The sequence below is a fragment of the Tamandua tetradactyla genome, chromosome 5 (genome assembly GCF_023851605.1).
Source record: "Tamandua tetradactyla isolate mTamTet1 chromosome 5, mTamTet1.pri, whole genome shotgun sequence".
NCBI lineage: Eukaryota > Metazoa > Chordata > Mammalia > Pilosa > Myrmecophagidae > Tamandua > Tamandua tetradactyla.
This window is the reverse complement of record NC_135331.1, coordinates 116,114,062-116,127,707: the sequence shown is the minus strand read 5'-3', so window position 1 is coordinate 116,127,707 and position 13,646 is coordinate 116,114,062. Positions and strand designations below refer to the sequence as shown.

Below are 13,646 nucleotides of genomic sequence, written 5' to 3'. Positions count from 1 at the left end.
GAACCCTTAACTCACACTGCATAAAAAAATTAATTCAAAATGGATCAAAGATCTAAATGTAAGAACCAGGACTTAAAAACAGAAGAAAATGTAGGGAACCATCTTCAGGACCTTCTGTTAGTCAATGGTTTCTTAGACTCTATATCCAACGCAAAAGCAAGAAAGGAAAAAACAAATAAATGGGACCCCATCAAAATGAAAAATTTGGGGCATCAAAGGACTTTATCATGAAAGTAAGAAGACAACCTATTCAAAGGGAAAAAATATTTGGAAACCATATGTCCAATAAGGGTTTAATACCCAGAATATATAAAGAAATCTTAAAAGTGAACAAAAAAAAAGACAAGCAACCTAGTTATGCATTTTTGCCTGAAATGGGAAAAAGGCTTGAATAGATGTTTCTCCAAAGAAGGTGTACATAAAAATGTTCAATATTATTAGTCATTAGGAAAATGCAAATCAAAACCATAATGCGATGCTATTTCAGACCCACTACAAAGTCTATTATTTAAAAAAAAGGAAAATATTAAGTGTTGGAGAGGATGTCGAGAAATATGAACACCCAATCATTGTTGAGAAATGTAAAACAGTGCAGCTGCTATGGAAAACAGTTTGATGGTTCCTCAGAGAGGTAAATAAAACTTTACCACATGACCCAGCAATCCTACCTTTAGGTATATACCCAAAAGAATTGAAAGCAGGGACTTGAACAGATATTTCCATACAGGTTTCACAGCAGCATTATTCTGCAGCAATTTGACAATTGTCGAAAAATATCAGCAATCTACATGTTTATTAACAAATGAATGGATAAATAAAATGTGATATATATATATATATATATATACAATGGAATATTATTCAACAATAACACAGAATGAAGTTCTGACACATGCAACATGGATGAACCTTGAAGAAATCATATTGACTGAAACAAGCCAGACACAAAAAGTACAAATATTATATGATACCACCAAAATGAGAGAATTAGAATGAGCAAACTAGAGTCAGAATATAGAATACAGCTTACCAGAAGCCAAGATGGAGGTAGGGAATAGGGAGTTAATGCTTAAATTGTACAGAGTTTCTATTTGGGTTGATTGAAAAGTTTTGGTAATGAATGAGGGTGACAGCAGCACATTATTGGGAGTGTAATTAACAGCACTGAATTATGTATGTGAGTATGGCTAAAAGAGGAAATTTTTGGTTGTATAAATGTTACTAGAATAAAAATTTCAGAAAAAACCAAACAAGACTATACAACACAGTAAGCCCTATTATAAATGATGGACTACAGTTATAGTTAACAGAACAATTACAAAAATGTTCTTTCATGAATCATAACAACCGTACTACACTAGTACAAGTGATAATAGGGTGCTATATAGGAATTCTGTATTTTATGCATGATTTTTCTGTAAACCTGTAAGTTCTCTAACAAAAAAGTTTTTTGTTGAATACTTACATTGGTAAGTGGTGGGTCAAGATTCCCCTACACCCAAGACTAAACCTATACAAACCTGAAATGCGCCGTAAGCTCCATGTGGGAGCGCAGTGTCTGATGGCAGGCCACACATTTGACTTGAAATGGAACATCCTTGCAGAGAGAGATCAAAAGTTTTTTTGCAAAAGATGGAAATGATATTGGATGTGCTATACCCTGGTCATCTGAAAGACAAAATAAGCTAACTTGCAAAGTCATTTGAATAGAGTGACCCAACCTCCCTCCCCTTTGACTTCCTCAACATCGGCTGAATTAAATAAAAGAAGACAATTATTTACAACGATAAAAACTAAGAGAAGTAATTTTTTAGTCTTAATTGCAAAGGAGAAAACCTAACTGCCGAGAAATCATGGATATACAAACATTATCTTGATTAAATGTTTTGTTCCCAAGTTTCTCTTCATCCTCAAAAGTAAGTACACCTTACTATTATGTACAGATAATTGTTGAGAACTTTTTTAAAAAGTGAGAATTGAGATGCAAAGCTTTCACTTTCATTTCTCTCTAACACATGGATAAGTAACCTTGAGAATGACCTGAGAAGGATGGTAAATCAGCAAAGATAAAGCAGTCTAATAATTTTCAACAGATAAGAGTGTTAACATACCACCCAATTTAAAACTCTGAAGGAAATGATTCTTTCGAGACATATGCTTTGCACAATCATCCTTGCTGCTAAAAAGAAGGAAGCAATTTGGACACGCAAAACACTGAATAATCTGAGGAAGAAGACTGTTCTTATGTCCATCATCTGCAGCTTCCTAAAATATAAGCAAAGCCATATTATAGACAATTAAAATCAATATACAATTTCTTATAATCAACACTTTCCTATTTATGTATTTGAAATATTCTGTATCAATTCATAGCAGTAAAACTTTTTCCAATGTGTTAATTGTATTAGCTTTTTCATAATGAGGTCATATATGTGAAATCTGGGATTTTTCTCCTCAAAAACAAATTATGGCCATCTTTCTATGACTATACAGTAGTATATTTGTTTTCTATATTTTTCATTTTTTTTTACATATTCTAAAAATGTATAAATGTGATCACATCATACATACTTTTTCTGCTTTGCTTTTGCTTTGGTTGTTCTATCCTGAATGGCAACATGCTTACAAATATACATTCTGAAATAAATTTCTCCAGTCTTAACCACTTAAAAAATACAGAGAGACAAAATATACAAAAGGGGACTGTTATTGTTTTATCTAATATCACCGTATTACAGACTTTTCTGCCTGCCTCTTAGTTTTCTCATTCCACAAAACAAAGCCCTAAAAATCAATTGGTATAGTTCAAATTCATGATTCTTAATGGTTGCAAACTACTCCATGGTGTGAACCTACTATGATTTAGTCAACCATTCATATCCTAGGATCTCCACTGCCATGCTATAAATGATGATAATGTAAACTTTCTTGAACATAAGCCTTTACCTTATCAGTGTTTTTCTCTAATAAGGAGTGGCCCTTTGAGTTGAAGGGTAGGCATATTTGAATATGAAAAGGTATTATAAAACTGTTTTTTTCAAAAAGGCTCTACCAACTCCAGTATTCCTTAGCAACAAATCAGAGCAGCAACAATAGATATTGTGAGTCTTTTTCATTTTTGCCAATCTGATAAATGTTGCTCATTCCTAATTTAATAAATGCTGACACTCATTCTCAACTTAATTTGCATTTCCTTGTCTACTAGTAAGTTTGGGTAATTTTTACTACATTTGTTGGCTATTTTAGTATCCTATTCTATTAATTATTCATTCATATCCTTTGCCTCATTTTTCAATTGCTTTTATTCTGGCCGATTTGTATCATCCTCTAAATTACAAATTCTTTTTCAAATATCTATCTATATATCTGTAAAATATACTCAATCTTTATATACTCAAATAGGAACATCTTTTCCAGCTTTCAGCTTTCAACGTTGTTGAAAACCTCATCTATCCTAAAATACGAAGCTTTAAAAGATGTGTATATGTTATGTGTATGGTATGTGTATATGAATATATTTAAATATAATTAAGTAATCAATGGATTGTTGGCATTTAGTGTAAGAGCTTTAACGATTGTATAGTGGCGAGGACTGTGGGAAGCAGGAAGTTGTAGAAATCAGTCTAGGAACGGTCTGAATTAAATATTTTGAAACTAAGATGTCTAGTGGAACACTGCAGTACCCAAGGAAGAGTGGGAGGAAGAAGCTGGTAAACTATATAAATATCAGTTAATTTCACACTCCCTGCAGCAGCTAGTATCCCACCATCTCCCACCCTTCTGGCAGGAAGCAGCAGGGACTGCAGCTTGGGTTCCTGTGCAGCTTACTGGTGGCAGTGTAGGACATAAAGATCTGGTCCTACAACTTCCAGGTGCATGTTATCTGATCCCTCATCACTGCTTTTGATTTGGACTTTACTTCACTTGTGTGCTGGCTCTGAGGACAGCCTCTGTTTCAGCCCCCTCAAGTCAATGTGACAGAGGAATCTTAATGACTGTAATCTTCCTCAAAACTACTGAAAATAGTTAAAGAGTTGCATTAACTAGGTAAATGCTGAATCAAGAAAATACGGTTCCTGGTACTCCTATTGGCCCCGCTATAGCCCATCTACAACAAAGAGTAAGGCCAGTCTTCATTTCCACTGTGGTCCGAGGCCTTGTTCCAGAAAAGCAGAGTAATCTCCACAGGCAAACTAGGGTACCTGTTACGTTAGTGCCAGTCTATGAGGAGGACATCTGAAACACTGAACTAGGAAATCTGCCTAGGACTTGACCTCACAGAATTTGTTTGGGAACCAGAGAAGAACACTGCAGACGTTAAAAAGTATTAAAAAAAAAAAAAAACAAGTCAAAACAGCCTGGAGCAGAGGACTACCTGCATTAAGTCACACAAGAGAGCATTGGGGAAGGAATGAAAGTCTATTTCAAAGGGAGTAGAAGGTGCTTTCACTCAAACTCCTGTAAACTATAAAAAGAGAATTCCTAAGGCCCCCAGCAAGCAAAAGCACAGGAATATCAGGCTCCATGAAGGGAGAGAAGATTGTGCACTTCACATTCACCTTAGGGTGATCTTCTTAATAGGAAAGCTAAACTGTGAAGTAGACCAACAGACCAAGCAGAGTACATTTACAAAGATATTAAAAGATGTGTTTTGCTTTGTTTTGTTGGTTTTGATTAAATTCTGGGATTCAAGAACATTTCTATTAAATCACTAGCTGGATACAAATTTAAGGAACAGACAATTTAGGGTCTAAATCCAAGAGCTGACACTTTAAGATATTAAAATGCACAGAGCGAAATAAAAGATAAGACAAAGAAACAGGAAATGATGGCCCACCCGCAGGAACACGATAAAAATCCAGAAACAAGCAACAAAGAGGGTCAGATTTTGGACTTAACAAATAAATACTTTAAAAGATGATCCTGGGACTTCCAGAGAAGATGGCGGCTTAGTAAGACGCGTGGGTCTTAGTTCCTCCTCCAGAACAGCTACTAGGGGAATAGAAATGATACAGAACAGCTCCCGGAGCCAAGACAGATCAAGAAAACAGCGTACCCCATTCTGGAACGGCTGACTGTCTGGGAGAACCAGCTCCGGTGAGATTGCCGAGGGGCGCAGGCTTCCCCGGGCCAGGGCGGCAAGCGGCCGGATTCCCTCCCTTCCTACTTCCCGGGCCAGGTGGGAGAATTGGACAGGTGGTCCCCTCAAGCCGCGGCGGCTGGCGACCACCCCACGCGTGGCCCCCCGGACCAACTGGGAGAACTGGATCGGAGATCCCCAGGCCGCGGAGAATGGTGACCGGGGTCCCTTCCAAACACGTGGCTTCCCGGTCCGGCTGGAAACGGTGCACTCTCCCGGGCTGCGGCGGCTGACGCCCTCCCGCCACGCTTGGTGCCCCGGGCCAGCTAGGAGATTCGGACGGGCGCTCTACCGGGCTGCGGCGGCCGGCGACCCTCCCTGCTTTCAGATCCCCAGGCCGGCTGGCTCTCTTCCAAGCCGCTTCGGCTGGGGAACCCCTTCCACGGCGAGAGTTTTCCAAAGTTAAAGGACCCACAGCACCTTTTACTGGTGGGACCCGCAGACAAACGAGTGCCACGAGCGCCACCTACTCGGCAGGATAAGAAAAACAGAACCCAGAGATTTCACAGAAAAATCTTTCAACCTGTTGGGTCCAAAACCCAGGGAAATCTGACTAAATGCCCAGACGCCAGCAGAAGATAACGATTCACACTCAGAAAATTGAAAATATGGCCCAAAGGAACAAACCAATAGTTCAAATGAGATACAGGAACTGAGACAACTAATACTGAATATACGAACAGAAATGGAAAACCTCTTCAAAAGTGAAATCGATAAATTGAGGGAGGACATGAAGGAGACATGGGCTGAACAAAAAGAAGAAATAGAAAAACTGAAAAAACAAATCACAGAACTTATGGAAGTGAAGGACAAAGTAGAAAAGACGGAAAAAACAATGGATACATACAATGATAGATTTAAAGAGATAGAAGATAGAATTAGTGATTTGAAGGATGGAACATCAGAATTTCAAAAAGAAACAGAAACTACAGGGAAAAGAATGGAAAACTTTGAACAGGGGATCAGGGAACTGAAGGACAATATGAAGCGCACAAATATACGTGCTGTGGGTGCCCCAGAAAGAGAAGAGAAGGAAAAAGGAGGAGAAAAACTAATGGAAGAAATTATCACTGAAAATTTCCCAACTCTTATGAAAGACTTAAAATTACAGATCCAAGAAGTGCAGCACACCCCAAAGAGATTAGACCCAAATAGGCGTTCTCCAAGACACTTACTAGTTAGAATGTCAGAGGTCAAAGAGAAAGAGAGGATCTTGAAAGCAGCAAGAGAAAAACAATCCATCACATACAAGGGAAACTGAATAAGACTATGTGTAGATTTCTCAGCAGAAACCATGGAAGCTAGAAGACAGTGGGATGATATATTTAAATTACTAAAAGAGAAAAACTACCAACCAAGACTCATATCCAGCAAAATTGTCCTTCAAAAATGAGGGAGAAATTAAAACATTCTCAGACAAAAAGTCACTGAGAGAATTTGTGACCAAGAGACCAGCTCTGCAAGAAATACTAAAGGGAGCACTAGAGTCAGATACGAAAAGACAGAAGAGAGAGGTATGGAGAAGAGTGTAGAAACAAGGAAAATCAGATATGATGTACATAATACAAAAGGCAAAATGGTAGAGGAAAATATTATCCAAACAGTAATAACACTAAATGTTAATGGACTGAATTCCCCAATCAAAAGACATAGAATGACAGGATGGATTAAAAAACAGGATCCTTCTATATGCTGCCTACAGGAAACACATCTTAGACCCAAAGATAAACATAGGTTGAAAGTGAAAGGTTGGGAAAAGATATTTCATGCAAATAACAACCAGAAAAGAGCAGGAGTGGCTATACTAATATCCAACAAATTAGACTTCAAATGTAAAACAATTAAAAGAGACAAAGAAGGACACTATCTACTAATAAAAGGAACAATTAAACAAGAAGACATAACAATCATAAATATTTACGCACCGAACCAGAATGCCCCTAAATACGTGAGGAATACACTGCAAACACTGAAAAGGGAAACAGACACATATATCATAATAGTTGGAGACTTCAATTCACCACTCTCATCAATGGACAGAACATCTAGACAGAGGATCAATAAAGAAATAGAGAATCTGAATATTACTATAAATGAGCTAGACTTAACAGACATTTATAGGACATTACATCCCACAACAGCAGGATACACCTTTTTCTCAAGTGCTCATGGATCATTCTCAAAGATAGACCATATGCTGGGTCACAAAGCAAGTCTTAACAAATTTAAAAAGATTGAAATCATACACAACACTTTCTCGGATCATAAAGGAATGAAGTTGGAAATCAATAATAGGCGGAGTGCCAGAAAATTCACAAATACGTGGAGGTTCAACAACACACTCTTAAACAACGAGTGGGTCAAAGAAGTAATTGCAAGAGAAATTAGCAAATACCTCGAGGCAAATGAAAATGAAAACACAACATATCAAAACTTATGGGACGCAGCAAAGGCAGTGCTAAGAGGGAAATTTATTGCCCTAAATGCCTATATCAGAAAAGAAGAAAAGGCAAAAATGCAGGAATTAACTGTCCACTTGGAAGAACTGGAGAAAGAACAGCAAACGAATCCCAAAGCAGGCAAAAGGAAAGAAATAACAAAGATTAGAGCAGAAATAAATGAAATTGAAAACATGAAAACAATAGAGAAAATCAATAAGACCAGAAGTTGGTTCTATGAGAAAATCAATAAGATTGATGGGCCCTTAGCAAGATTGACAAAAAGAAGAAGAGAGAGGATGCAAATAAATAAGATCAGAAATGGAAGAGGAGACATAACTACTGACCTCACAGAAATAAAGGAGGTAATAACAGGATACTATGAACAACTTTACGCTAATAAATACAACAATTTAGATGAAATGGACGGGTTCCTGGAAAGACATGAACAACCAACTTTGACTCAAGAAGAAATAGATGACCTCAACAAACCAATCACAAGTAAAGAATTTGAATCAGTCATTCAAAAGCTTCCTAAAAAGAAAAGTCCAGGACCAGACGGCTTCACATGTGAATTCTATCAAACATTCCAGAAAGAATTAGTACTAACTCTTCTCAAACTCTTCAAAAAATCGAAGTGGAGGGAAAACTACCTAATTCATTCTATGAAGCCAACATCACCCTCATACCAAAACCAGGCAAAGATATTACGAAAAAAGGAAACTACAGACCAATCTCTCTAATGAATATAGATGCAAAAATCCTCAATAAAATTCTAGCAAATCGTATCCAACAACACATTAAAAGAATTATACATCATGACCAAGTAGGATTCATCCCAGGTATGCAAGGATGGTTCAACATAAGAAAATCAATTAATGTAATACACCACATCAACAAATCAAAGCAGAAAAATCACATGATCATCTCAACTGATGCAGAGAAGGCATTTGACAAGATTCAACATCCTTTCCTGTTGAAAACACTTCAAAAGATAGGAATACAAGGGAACTTCCTTAAAATGATAGAGGGAATATATGAAAAACCCACAGCTAATATCATCCTCAATGGGGAAAAATGGAAAACTTTCCCCCTAAGATCAGGAACAAGACAAGGATGTCCATTATCACCACTATTATTCAACATTGTGTTGGAGGTTCTAGCCAGGGCAATTAGACAAGAAAAAGAAATACAAGGCATCAAAATTGGAAAGGAAGAAGTAAAACTATCACTGTTTGCAGACGATATGATACTATACGTCGAAAACCCGGAAAAATCCACAGCAAAACTACTAGAGCTAATAAATGAGTACAGCAAAGTAGCAGGTTACAAGATCAACATTCAAAAATCTGTAGCATTTCTATACACTAGTAATGAACAAGCTGAGGGGGAAATCAAGAAACGAATCCCATTTACAACTGCAACTAAAAGAATAAAATACCTAGGAATAAATTTAACTAAAGAGACAAAAAACATATATAAAGAAAACTACAAAAAACTGCTAAAAGAAATCACAGAAGACCTAAATAGATGGAAGGGCATACCGTGTTCATGGATTGGAAGACTAAACATAGTTAAGATGTCAATCCTACCTAAATTGATTTACAAATTCAATGCAATACCAATCAAAATCCCAACAACTTATTTTTCAGAAATAGAAAAACCAATAAGCAAATTTATCTGGAAGGGCAGGGTGCTCCGAATTGCTGAAAACATCTTGAGGAAAAAAAACGAAGCTGGAGGTCTCGCGCTGCCAGACTTTAAGGCATATTATGAAGCCACAGTGGTCAAAACAGCATGGTATTGGCATAAAGATAGATATATCGACCAATGGAATCGAATAGAGTGCTCAGATATAGACCCTCTTATCTATGGACACTTGACCTTTGATAAGGCAGTCAAGCCAAATCACCTGGGACAGAACAGTCTCTTCAATAAATGGTGCCTAGAGAACTGGATATCCATATGCAAAAGAATGAAAGAAGACCCGTATCTCACACCCTATACAAAAGTTAACTCAAAATGGATCAAAGATCTAAACATTAGGTCTAAGACCATAAAACAGTTAGAGGAAAATGTAGGGAGATACCTTATGAATCTTACAATTGGAGGTGGTTTTATGGACCTTACACCTAAAGCAAGAGCACTGAAGAAGGAAATAAATAAATGGGAGCTCCTCAAAATTAAACACTTTTGTGCATCAAAGAACTTCATCAAGAAAGTAGAAAGACAGCCTACACAATGGGAATCAATATTTGGAAATGACATATCAGATAAAGGTCTAGTATCCAGAATTTATAAAGAGATTGTCCAACTCAACAACAAAAAGACAGCCAACCCAATTACAAAATGGGAAAAAGACTTGAACAGACACCTATCAGAAGAGGAAATACAAATGGCCAAAAGGCACATGAAGAGATGCTCAATGTCCCTGGCCATTAGAGAAATGCAAATCAAAACCACAATGAGGTATCATCTCACACCCACCAGAATGGCCATTATCAACAAAACAGAAAATGACAAGTGCTGGAGAGGATGCGGAGAAAGAGGCACACTTATCTACTGTTGGTGGGAATGTCAAACGGTGCAACCACTGTGGAAGGCAGTTTGGCGGTTCCTCAAAAAGCTGAATATAGAATTGCCATACGACCCAGCAATACCATTGCTGGGTATCTACTCAAAGGACCTAAGGGCAAAGACACAAACGGACATTTGCACACCAATGTTTATAGCAGCGTTACTTACAATTGCAAAGAGATGGAAACAGCCAAAATGTCCATCAACAGACGAGTGGCTAAACAAACTGTGGTATATACATACGATGGAATATTATGCAGCTTTAAGACAGAATAAACTTATGAAGCATGTAATAACATGGATGGACCTAGAGAACATGCTGAGTGAATCTAGCCAAAAACTAAAGGACAAATACTGTATGGTACCACTGATGTGAACCGACATTCGAGAATAAACTTGGAATATGTCATTGGTAACAGAGTCCAGCAGGAGTTAGAAACAGGGTAAGATAATGGGTGATTGGAGCTGAAGGGATACAGACTGTGCAACAGGATTAGATACAAAAACTCAAAAATGGACAGCACAATAATACCTAATTGTAAAGTAATCATGTTAAAACACTGAATGAAGCTGCATCTGAGCTATAGGTTTGTTGTTTTTTTTTTTGTCTGTCTGTCTTTTTTTTTTTTTTACTATTATTATTTTTATTTTTTTCTCTATATTAACATTCTATATCTTTTTCTGTTGTTCTGCTAGTTCTTTTCCTAAATTGATGCAAATGTACTATGAAATGATGATCATGCATCTATGTGATGATGTTAAGAATTACTGATTGCATATGTAGAATGGAATGATTTCTAAATGTTGGGTTAATTTCTTTTTTTTTTCTTCAATTAATAAAAAAAAAAAAAAAAGAAGATGATGATCCTCAGCATGCTCAAGGACATAAAGGAAAACAGAGAAAGAACTCCAGGATATGAGGAAATAAATAAATGAACAGTTCAGGAATCCATTTGACATTCTTAATAATAGGAAACAGCAATAAAAGAATACTGGACTGAATATCCTTTCATACTAACAGAAGTGAAATATTCCCTAGATGGTTTCACCAGTAGATTGGAGCAGGCAGAATAAATAGTGACATTGAAGACAAAGGAATTGAAATGATTCAGGTCAAGGAGCAGAAAGAAAAATGAATAAAAAGAAAGAAAAGACACTAAAAAAACTGGGGGATATCTTCAAGCACACCAATATATGCATTATGGGAGTCCTAGAAGGTAAGAAAGAGAGAAAGAACAAAAGGAATATTCTAAAAATATAATACAAAACTTCTCGAATTTAATAAAAGACATACATATGCACATTCAAGAAGCCCAATGATCTCAAACAGGATGAATTCAAAGAGAACCATACCTAGACACATAGTAATGAAACTGACCAATACCAAGGACAAGAAGAGAGTTTGAAAGCTGCAAACAAAAAGGAATGAGTTATCTACAAGGGAATCAAAAAGACATGTGCTGATTTCTAATCAGAAACAACAGAGGCAAGAGATCACTGGTAAGAAATATTTAATGTGTTGAAAGAAAACAATTGCTACCAAGAATTTTATATCTAGCAAGATGCTCATTGAAAAAAATGAGGTACAGATTAAGACTTTCCCCAATAATCAAAAGCTGTGGGAATTCACTACCACAGGACTGGGTCTATAAGCAATGACAAAGGGAGTTCTTCAGATTGAAAGAAAGGACGCGAGATAGTGGATCACAACAGACTCAAGAAATAAAGAATTCAGTAAAGGTAACCATGTGAAAAATTATAATCAAAAGTACTACAGTGCTGTATATTTTGGTATGTAATACTACTTCTTAAAGGTGTTAAAATACAAATGCATAAAAGATAATGATAACCTGAACCCTTCCCCCTGCTCACCCCACCCAAGACACCCAGGCCACAAGGACCTCTACTCCACCCTCTGGGGATTAGGCATCTTTGTCTTGCCCCACCCACACTCTGCCCCACCTCATATCCTGCATACTGCCCCATACGTACCCTGCAAATACAAAACCTCAGACTACTGAGGGAAATCAACTTCCAAAATAACTCCAGAAAGAAAACTACATGCATTGAAGGCAACAGAAAATCATAAAGCACATGAAGATGCAGATAAATATAGCCCAGCCCAATGATAAAATTAAAATACCACGAGACAGATTTTAGAACAAATAATCAAAGATGTTCATACAAGTCTAGTAAATAAAATCATTGCATTGGCTAAAGGAAATCAAGAAGACACAAGAAGAGCATAGAGAAGAATTTGAAAGAATAAATAGAAAAATAGCAGGTATCACTGAGATGAAAGATACTGTAGACCAAATTTAAAATATACTACATCTAAAGAGGAAGAAGAAAGAATAAGTGAACTAGATTACAGGACACCTGATTTCAAACACATTAAAGAGAGAAATGAAGAAAAGATGGAAAATTTTAAATTGTAGCTCAGGGAAATGATGGACAACATTCCGGAAGAGCACAAATACAAGAATCATCAGTGTCCCAGAAGGAGAAGAGTAAAGGGTTAGGAAGATAAGTTAAGAGATAATGGGAGAAAATTTCCCAATCTTTACAAAAGACATAAATACGCAAATCAAAGAATCCCAACGAACCCCAAACAGAAAAAATCCAAATAAGCCTACTCCAAGACACATACTAATCAAACTGTCAAATGTCAAAGAGAAACAGAACACTGTGAAAGTAATAAGAGAAAAGCAATCTACTGCATACAAGAGAAGGCTTAAAATCAATGGAAAACTGCAACAACCCAAGCCAGGAAGGATTACCAATGGCTCTGAAACTTCAGGAATAAAGGTTTGGGTCACCCCAACAGGCAAAGAACTACGGCCAGCTGAAGTGCTTGCTGAGGGTAAAGGGAACATGGAATGGGTAGTGGAAGAAGGTAGTGATAAATATGAACTTTGACCAGGTGATCAGTTACAGAAACGAGGACTGTAATGCTGTTTTCTTCATGTTATACTATTTAAGTTGTAAGATATCAAGCTTAAGAATGAATATTACCCAAGTATTTGCACCCTATTCTGGAGAGATTTAATGTGTTTCCAGTTATATGCAGGACAGTTGAGTATTGGTAAATGAAAGAAAAAAAATGTGTGTTTTATTGTTTTTTATTTAGAAATCTGGTATGGTTTAAAGTGGTATGTATAGCTGCCAAGTTGATAAGGGGTGGACTGTGATGGTCTGGTTCATGTGTCAACTTGGCCAAGTGGTGGTACCTGTTTGCCTGATTGGGCAAGTGCTAGCCTGTCTGTTGCCATGAAGACATTTCGTAAAATTAAATTATGATCATGTAGGCTACATCCACAGCTGATTCCATTTGTAATCAGCCAAAGGGGAGTGTCTTCTGCAATGAGTGATGCTTAATCTGATCACTGGAAGTCTTTTAAGGCGGATTCAGAAGAGACAGCCTCTTCCTGTCTCAGCCGGTGTGCCTCTCCTGTGGAGTTCGTCCAGACCCTCCATCGGAGTCGTTGGCT

General features: G+C 37.1%; 1 protein-coding gene across 6 annotated transcripts in view; it reads right to left on the bottom strand.

Moving 5' to 3' along the window:
* ZNF451 (zinc finger protein 451) overlaps positions 1-13,646 on the bottom strand; it is a 142,552-nt gene that overhangs the window by 67,083 nt on the left and 61,823 nt on the right. For all 6 annotated transcript variants that reach the window (XM_077162156.1, XM_077162155.1, XM_077162157.1 and 3 more), the window contains exons 8-9: positions 2,112-2,265; positions 1,521-1,668 (exon numbers count right to left, since the gene is read on the bottom strand). In XM_077162156.1, coding sequence (XP_077018271.1) covers positions 1,521-1,668; positions 2,112-2,265 — 302 coding nt within the window. The remainder of the gene's footprint in view (positions 1-1,520; positions 1,669-2,111; positions 2,266-13,646) is intronic.